At 41.1% G+C, this 9,618-nt stretch overlaps 1 protein-coding gene across 3 annotated transcripts in view; it reads left to right on the top strand.

The window, feature by feature from the left end:
• Nucleotides 1-207: 207 nt before the first annotated feature.
• The window catches only part of TOGARAM1 (TOG array regulator of axonemal microtubules 1), an 80,650-nt gene continuing 71,239 nt past the window's right edge, over nucleotides 208-9,618 (top strand). For all 3 annotated transcript variants that reach the window (XM_060004631.1, XM_060004630.1, XM_060004632.1), the window contains exon 1: nucleotides 208-2,409. In XM_060004631.1, coding sequence (XP_059860614.1) covers nucleotides 364-2,409 — 2,046 coding nt within the window. In that variant the 5' untranslated portion in view covers nucleotides 208-363. The remainder of the gene's footprint in view (nucleotides 2,410-9,618) is intronic.

The raw sequence follows: 9,618 nt of genomic DNA, 5'->3' as shown, positions 1-9,618 counted from the left end.
GCAACGTTTTCACTTCCTTTTCCAGGGGCCTTCTGCCTAGTCCGATCTTCCGATGTGGACTACATGACCCAGCATTCATCACGGCAGATTGATTTCCGGGTCAAGAGGCCCGCTCTGGGTACATCACCATGGAAGCGATCGGTTTGGTCACGTGGTGCCCCTGGTTACGCCCGGAGGCAGCTGTGGGGTCTGGGGCTCAGACGGGGGCCATTTTGCCGAAGGCAGTCTCCTGGAGTTGGGGGCTTAAGCTGTTCTTTTTCCTCCTCTGCAGCTTGAGGCTTGGAGAAGAACAGGAACGCTGGGCTCCATCGAGCCCTTCGGAGATGATGGTTTCCTACAGGCTCCGCCACTTGATGACCCTTCATGGCGGCTGCGCCCTTCGCGCTGCTCCCGCTGCCGCCCCTTCCAGCCCTCTGTGCCTATCGCCTCCAGAGCCGCAGTCGTCCTCCCGCCCCAGAGACTGATGATAGACGAGGTGGGGGCGCCATGAGAGGCGAGAAAAACTATTGCTGCCGTGGAGCTGCCGGAGACCACGGTTCCTGCCCCCCGACGCCTTCGCCTCTGGCCTCGACCCTCTTGATGCCCGCGGAGGCAATCTCAAGTAATTGGTCTGGGTCTGGAGGTGGTTTGTCAGGGGGAGAGGAAGAGGAGACTCGGCTCCTTCAACAACTCCGGACCGCGCCGGATCCTTCCGAGGCCTTTCAGGCTTTACAGGCTGCTTTGCCGCGCCGGGGCGGTAGACTTGGCTTCCCCCGACGAAAGGAAGCATTGTATCGGGCCGTGGGCCGAGTGCTTGTGGAAGGAGGTAGTGATGAGAAGCGACTCTGCTTGCAACTCCTCTCGGACGTTCTCCGGGGTCAGGGGGAGGCAGACCAGTTGGAAGAGGCCTTTAGCCTAGCACTTCTGCCTCAGCTAGTTGTCTCCTTACGAGAAGAGAATCCAGCTCTGCGGAAAGATGCGCTGCAGATCTTACACGTGTGTTTGAAACGTAGTTCTGGACAGGTGCTGAGAATGCTTATACAACAAGGACTGGAAAGTACCGATGCCCGGCTTAGAGCTTCCACGGCACTACTGTTCCCTATCTTGCTTACTCCTGAGGATTTGTTGCTCCGCCTAGATCTTACCGAGGTGATAATATCCTTAGCCCGAAAGCTTGGCGGTCAGGAGATAGAAGAAGAATCTGAGACAGCCTTCTCTGCACTTCAACAAATTGGGGAGCGTCTTGGCCAAGAGAGGTTTCAGTCATATATCTCTCGCCTGCCTTCTGCCCTGAGGAGACACTACAATCGCCGCCTGGAGTCCCAGTTTGGAAGTCAGGTTCCTTATTATTTGGAACTTGAAGCCTCTGGATTTCCTGAAGATCCCCTTCCCAGTGCAGTGCCTCTTTCCAACAGCAATCTTAAATTTGGGATTATTCCTCAGGAGCTGCATTCAAGGTTGTTAGATCAGGAAGACTATAAGAACCGGACTCAGGCTATTGAGGAGCTAAAACAGGTGATGGGACGCTTTAACCCTAGTTCCACCTCTCATTCTAGCCTAGTCGGTTTCATTAGTTTGATGTATAATTTGTTAGACGATTCTAACTTCAAAGTGGTCTATGGCACACTTCAAGTCCTGCATTTACTGGTTGTTCGTCTTGGAGAGCAGGTACAACAGTTCTTGGGACCAGTTATAGCAGCTTCTGTCAAAGTGCTGACAGACAACAAGTTGGTGATCAAACAAGAATACATGAAAATCTTCCTCAAGCTAATGAAGGAAGTAGGTCCTCAACAGGTGCTTTGCTTACTCCTGGAACATCTCAAACATAAGCATTCCAGAGTGAGAGAGGAAGTGGTGAACATTTGCATCTCCTCCCTCCTGACCTATCCCAGTGAGGATTTTGACTTATCCAAACTGTCTTTTGATCTTGCTCCAGCTCTTGTAGATAGCAAACGCAGGGTACGCCAAGCAGCTCTTGAAGCCTTTGCTGTGTTGGCATCATCAATGGGCTCAGGTAAAACCAGCATCCTTTTCAAAGCTGTGGATACTGTTGAGCTGCAAGATAACGGAGATGGAGTGATGAATGCTGTGCAGGCCAGATTGGCTAGGAAAACCCTCCCAAAGTTAACAGAACAGGGATTTGTGGAGTATGCAGTACTCATGCCATCATCTGCCCAGGGCAGATCAAGCCATTTGGCACATGGAGCAGATACAGACTGGCTTTTGGCGGGTAACAGAACTCAGAGTGCACACTGTCACTGTGGTGACCACACAAGTGATAGCATGCAAATTTATGGATCTTATAGTCCAACTATCTGTACTCGAAGGGTACTAAGTGCAGGAAAAGGAAAAAATAAATTACCATGGGAAAATGAGCAGCCTGGAGTCACGGGAGAAAACCAGACCTCCAATTCAAAGGATATAGAACAGGTATGCATCTTCCCTAATTTCCTTGAGTTGAAGCAATGAAAAAATTTAAAATGAAAGTATGCTTGTAATGACTTAAAGGTGAGGCTCCTTGAGGGCTGTATGCTTTGTTTTTAAGTCAATTTGCTGATGTATCTATTATAATGAGAGAGGTTTGGTAGGTTAGGTAGATTTCCTGCTTGATTGATTGGATTAAATTTGAGGCACAATTTGATACAGACAATGCTTGGATTTCAGTTTTGGCCTGTCACTTTGGCATATCAGTTATCTCATTCATACAACAAACACTGAATACCTGGTAGGTGCCAGATAAAGAGCCAAGTTCTGGGAAGGAAGATGAGACCAGTTCTGCAGAGTTCAGGGAAAAGGTCAGACCTATAAACAGGCAGTTACAAATTTGTTAAGTGCTAAAATAGAAATATAAAGGGTCCTGTGGGAATACTGAAAATAGAAAAAATAATTCCACTGGAAAAGTAAAAAAAAAAACCTTCCAATAAGATATGACATCTGAACTGAGATTTTTTTCCTCAAGTTTTTATTTTGAAAATTTCAAATCTGTAGTTTAAAAGAATAGTACAGCAAATATTCATATGCTTCATCTGTATTTACCACATTACCATCTATAATGAGATGAACTTTACATGACATCACCTCATGAGGCATGTAATATCAGGTGTCCCACTATTGGTGATGCTAAGTTTTATCACTTGGTTAAGGTGGTGATAACCATATCACTCCATTGCAAAGGTTTACTTTCCTCTATAATTAGCACATGATCTGCAGGATGATACTTTGAGACATTATGGATATGTCAACGACCTTCCACCCCTGTTGTTAGCATCCACTAATGATCCTTACCTGTATATTTATTACATTGGGAACTACAAAAAAGGGTGACACTTCTGAAAATTCTAATGGTCCTTCTGTATTTGTTACCTGGCATTCTTTTTTATTTTATGTATAATAATTAAATACATTAGTATTCCTTTTGAGGCTAAAATCGATTTGACCAGTGGCTGGCTCCTGTGTCCTTTCGCATGACCCTTTAGTCTTTGAACACTTCCTTAACTTAAACATAATATGATGCCCAGCCTTACCTTGTATTTTTCTTGCTCCAGACCTGGAATCAACCTTTTTTCCAAGAGCCCAAGAACTGCTTTTTTTTGTGGAGAGTGGAATTTTAAAACCAAAATCTGGGTATAGATGTGCTCACTGCTATTGCTTATCATTATGCATTGGTCCTTTCAGTGGTTAGAACCAGGGAATACCTTTATTTATTTATTTATTTATTTATTTTAATTTTATTTACTTTTTGGCTGCATTGGGTCTTCGTTGCTGCGCGTGGGCTTTCTCTAGTTGCGACGAGAGGAGGCTACTCTTCATTGCGGTGCACAGGCTTCTCATTGTGGTGGCGTCTCTTGTTGTGGAGCATGGGCTCTAGGGTGTGCGGGCTTCAGTAGTTGTGGCGCATGGGCTCAGTAGTTGTGGCTCATGGGCTCTAGAGCGCAGGCCCGGTATTTGTGGCACACGGGCTTAGTTGTTCCAAGGCATGTGGGGTCTCTCCGGACCAGGGATCAAAACTGTCTGCCCTGCATTGGCAGGCGGATTCTTAACCACTGTACCACCAGGGAGGTCTCAATACCTTTTTAATTTTTTTAAAACAAATTCATACTGATACCTCCAATTCAAATCCAGCACTACAAGGTTCTTACTCATCTTCCTTTAGTCCATATTTGTATCTCCCTTCTCCCACAGTATAACCCTGGTCCCCAATATCAGTTATATTTATTCATATGCTGTATCCTACAGTACATAAAATATAATTATTACACCAATAATACAACTAACTACCTATTAAATAAAGTTCAAGATTTCTTTGCAGTTGTTTTTATGCTTAGAATTATCCAACAGTCATATGGTCAAACTTTTCTTAAATTAATTGGTTTATAAGTGATTATAATCGAAATGGTATGATAAAAGATGAATAGGAATTTGCTAAGTGTGGATGCATCCTGGTGAATTTCAGACTGAAAATATATATGTTCAGAGACACTGAATTATAAAAGGACTTAGTGAGTTAATAAAAAGTGGTGAATTTATAAACAGCTGAATACAATGAGTTTGGTGGGAAGCAACAGAAGATGAAACTAGAAATGTAGGCAAGGACCAAGTATGGAGATCATTTTTGTAAATAAGTAGTTTGTGCCTTTCTCAGAATGGATGGAGGAGAACTGTGTTCTCTCTTGTTCCTTTTAATTCTAAAATTTTTCATTTTTATTTTAAATAATTTTTCCGTATTTACATAATTTAGTCATATGGTTTTTCTCATGTATTTCTCATATAACTACCGGGCAATGAATGATTTTCTGTAAGCATTTATTTTAACACTGCTTGTTATGTGTCAAATCTAAAATGTTAGTGTAGGGAGTTCTCTGGCAGTCCAGTAGTTAGGACTTGGTGCTTTCATTGCCGTGGCTCGGGTTCAATCCCTGGTTGGGGAACTAAGATCCCACAAGCTGGGACTTCCCTGGTGGTGTAGTGGTTGAAAGTCCATCTGCCAATGCAGGGGACACAGGTTCAACCAGGACTTCCCCTGGTTGGGGAAGATCCCACATGCCGCGGAGCGACTAAGCCTGTGCGCCACAACTACTGAGCCTGCACTCTAGAGCCCACAAGCCACAACTACTGAGCCTGCGTGCCACAACTACTGAAGCCCACATGCCTAGAGCCTGTGGTCCACGAAAAGAGAAGCCACCACAGTGAGTAGCCCACACACCGCAACAAAGAGTAGCCCCTGCTCGCTGCAACTAGAGAAAGCCCATTCACAGCAACGAAGACCCAACACAGCCAAAAATAAATTAAAAAAAAAAGATCCCAGAAGCTGCGTGGTGTGGCCTAAAAAAAGAAAAAGTTAATGTATTAAGATTCTAATGCTGGCTAAAGCACCAAGAATCTAAAAATTAACACATTTCTGAAATTCTAGTGTAGATATATATTGCTTTTTTTTTTTTTTTTTTTGCGGTACGCGGGCCTCTCACTGTTGTGGCCTCTCCCATTGCGGAGCACAGGCACAGGCTCCGGACGCGCAGGCCCAGCGGCCATGGCTCACGGGCCCAGCCGCTCCGTGGCATGTGGGATCTTCCTGGACTGGGGCACGAACCCGTGTCCCCTGCATCGGCAGGCGGACTCCTAACCACTGCGCCACCAGGGAAGCCCAGTATATATTGCTTTTGAAAGAAGTTATGGTGAAATTAAAAATTATCCCAGAAATTAAGTTATACAGTTGTCCTTCAGTATCTGAGGGAGATTGGTGTCAGGATACCCAAGCATACCAAAATCCGCAGATGCTCAAGTCCCTTATATAAAATGGTATATTTTAGTTGTATATAACCTCCTCCTGTATGCTTTAAATTATTTCAAGATTACTTATAGTATCTAATACAATGTAAGTGCTATATAAATAGTTGTAAATGCTATGTATTGCCAAGGAATGGAAAATTCAAATTTTGCTTTTTGGAACTTTCTGGAATTTTTTTTTTTTAAAAAAACATTTCCCATCCACTGTTGGTTGAATCTGTGGATGTAGAACCCACCAATTTGGAGGGCTGACTGTACTTTCTGGATCAGAAATGGTCTGTAGAAGAACTACATTGGAAATTATCTTAATGGAGGACATGGATTAAATATTTTTATGTGTGCAGTTTTTTAAAGTACATATATTTTTTAAAAATTAATAAATACTATATTTTCAAGCAGATGAATAGAGCACAGAGAATTTTTAGGACAGTGAAATTATTTTGTATGATACTACAATGATGGATACTGATCATGGATATATTTCTCCAAACCCATAGAATGTACAACACCAAAAGTAAACCCTAATATAAATCTATGGGTTTTAGATGATAATGATGTGTCAGTGTAGGTTCATCATTTGTAACAAATGTACCACCCTGGTAGGGATGGTGTTAGTGGAGGGTGGGTATCTGCTATATGTGTGGGTGTGAGTAGGGGATATATGGGAACCCTCTGTACTTTCAATTTTGCTGTGAACCTAAAACTGCTCTAAAATATAGAGAAGGAGAGGAAGGTAAAGAGAGAAAACTCAAATTTGAATGAGGTAACAAAATGCATAATAAATCCATGAATAGCAAGACCCAAAAAAGTGGAAGTTAACTTGGGGGAAAATGAGCTTTAGGTAGAGGAAGATAGAACATTCAGCTTAGTTTGTTGAAGACCACTATTCAAGAGACAAGGAAAGAACTAGAGATGTAGAACTCGGAAGTCCCATATTGAGAAGTAATTGTTGAAACTGTGAGATTGGAGGGGCTCTCCAATGAAGGGCATTTAGAGTAAGAGCAGAGTGCTTAAGACTCAATTTTAGCCTACAGGCCCATTTCAGGAATAGCAGTAGGAGATAGAACCATACAAGGCAAAGAGAAAGAGTGCCTAAGAGTTGGAAGAGAACCAAGAAAGAACAAAGGTTTTAGAAGTGAAGTAAAGAAAGTGTTTCATGAAGTACATCAGTACTGTTAAATGCAGGAGAGATTGAGGAGAATTAAATCTGAAAAAGCATGATTTGTTCTTATAGATTCAGCCTGCTACTTATAAAATAATTTTTGAAGGTACTTTTCTCATAATTTTATCTTTCTTAATTTCCTCTTAATAATCCTTCTGATTGTAAAAAATTATAGTGCTTATTATAGAAAATTTGGAAAATATAAAAAGGCACAAAGAAGAAATTAAAAATTTTCAGCAATCTCACTACTGAGGCCTCCTGTGAATATTTTATTGCCTGTTCTTCAAGTATCATTTCAATTTATTTATACAAATGTAGATTATTTTTTCCATACACAAACGTCTCCCCCTTTCACTAACTTTACCATGAACGTTTTTTTCTTGAAAATAAATAATTTGTAGTAGGATCTTTATTGGCTGTTTAATATTAGATCATATAATATAAGTCTGTTTAGCTGTTCTCTTACTTTTGAATATTTAGGCTTTTTAATTCTGTTTTTATTTCCACCATTTAGTTGATTATTTTTGTGCCCTGACATATAGACTGATAACCAGATTCCTGTGGTATTCTGGTTATCAGAAACTTTGCATCTCTTTCTGTGCTTTTATGACTTTTAATGGTTTAGTGGGGTCCAGTAATCAGGCATCACTAGCCGGCTGCCGTGTTAGCTATATTTTTCCTAACAGATTTCTCTACAACATATTAAGAGTTACAGTAACCTAGACTGAAAAGTAAGGAGCATACGTGCTTTATGTGTATGCAGTTACTAGGTCTGTAGCTTTTTCAAGGTAGAAGATTTGGTTATTGGAAGGTAATTGGGACATGGACGAAAGTGGTTTTAGACAGACCAAATTTATAAGTTTATGAGATGAATTGATAAGGAAATACAGGCAGTAAGCATTTACTAAACATCTTATTGATCATCCACTATGTGTGAAGCCAAGTTCGAGCTTATAGATTACTCTTTAAAGCACTGCCTAGCATTTTTTTCCTCTGTTGGTATTTAGCACGTGAGCCATGTTTTCTTTCTTCTCCATGATGGTAAAGCACTGTGCTGATAGGGACTGTTTTTGTTTGTTTGTTTATATAGCAGTACTAACATAGTGCTGTGCCTACAATCAGTATCAACAAATATCTGTTAAGTGAGAAAATAGAATCTAAGTGTTTGAGGGTGAAAGAAAAGACCAAGCAAGGTATGGCAGGATGTAGTGGGATGAGTTATTACTATGTTTTATTTTTAAATAGGAATCACCCGATTTGAAAGAAGCAGAGAAAGAAGCCACCAGTGACTTCAACTTGCCTACTCTGTCTTGTACTGTGGTAGATTTTAGATTTGCAAGGAACATATGATTTGATCCCTGTAATCATATTTGAGAATCAAATTTGAGAGAGAAAGGCAAGGAATTAATGTCCCTAAATACTGAGTGAGTCAAGAACACAGGTATATAGAGAGGTTAACTTTGGAATAGAGGCAGAAGTCTTTTCTTCTAGAACTGGAGGAAAAATAAAAGGAAGATGACTTAGGATTCAGAAAAATTTTGAGACAGCAAAATTTTTTTTGAAGTCGAGAGGAAGACATGAGCTCTGGAATAGTGCTTATCGAATTTTAATGTGCATATGAATTACCTCAGTATCTTGTTAAAATACAGATTCTGGTTCAGTTTGGGAGGGGTTCTGAGACTACATGTCTAGTAAGCTTCTAGGTGTTGCTGCTGCTGCTGATTTGTGATTCACATTTTGAGGGCAGGGCTCTAATATTAGGCTTCCATATTCTGGTACACTAAGAGGCAAGCTGAGAATGGAAAATAGAGGATCAGGGATTTGAAGAATGTGGGAAAGATTTAGAATACTTACTGTGACAAATTTAAACATAATAGAAAATCGCAAATTATTAAGTTGCACTAATGTATTTGGTGTGAACTTAATCCTAAAAATTGAAATTTTCCTTGGATAGTACATTGTTTCCAGTAAGTAGTCTTTAATTTTCTTTTAAAAATATAATTGGAGGGCTTCCCTGGTGGCACAGTGGTTAAGAATCTGCCTGCCAATGCAGGGGACACAGGTTCAAGCCCTGGTCCGGGAAGATCCCACATGCTGTGGAGCAGCTAAGCCCGTGAGCCACAACTACTGAACCTGTGCTCTAGAGCCCATGAACCACAACTACTGAGCCCATGTGCCACAACTACTGAAGCCCGTGTGCCTAGAGCCTGTGCTCCGCAGCAAGAGAAGCCACCACAATGAGAAGCCCATGCACTGCAACGAAGAGTAGCCCCTGCTCGCCGCACCTAGAGAAAGCCCGTGCACAGCAATGGAAGACCCAATGCAGCCAAAAAATATATATATATATAATTGGAATATCTGAAAGAGAAAAACCCTTAGTTTTAAAACATGTCAAAATCATAAACAATCCTGAAGGCGTATTTAATATCAATGTAGATGTTGGATTGTTTCCAATAAATAGTCATTAATTTTCTTTTTAAAATTTTATTGAGATATCTGAAGTATTTGAAAAACTTTTAATTTTTTAAAATTAATTATTTATTTGTTTTTGGCCAAGCTGCGTGGTTTGCAGGATCTTAGTTTCCCTACCAGGAATGAACCTCCAGCCAGGGCAGTGCAAGTGCCAAGTCCTAACCACTGGACCACCAGGGAATTCCAAAAAAAACTTTTATTTTTAATGCTTGTCAAAATCA

This window comes from Delphinus delphis, chromosome 2 (genome assembly GCF_949987515.2).
Source record: "Delphinus delphis chromosome 2, mDelDel1.2, whole genome shotgun sequence".
NCBI classification, from domain to species: domain Eukaryota; kingdom Metazoa; phylum Chordata; class Mammalia; order Artiodactyla; family Delphinidae; genus Delphinus; species Delphinus delphis.
The sequence above is the reverse complement of the archived record's forward strand: the minus strand, read 5'-3'. Positions and strand labels throughout refer to the sequence as shown.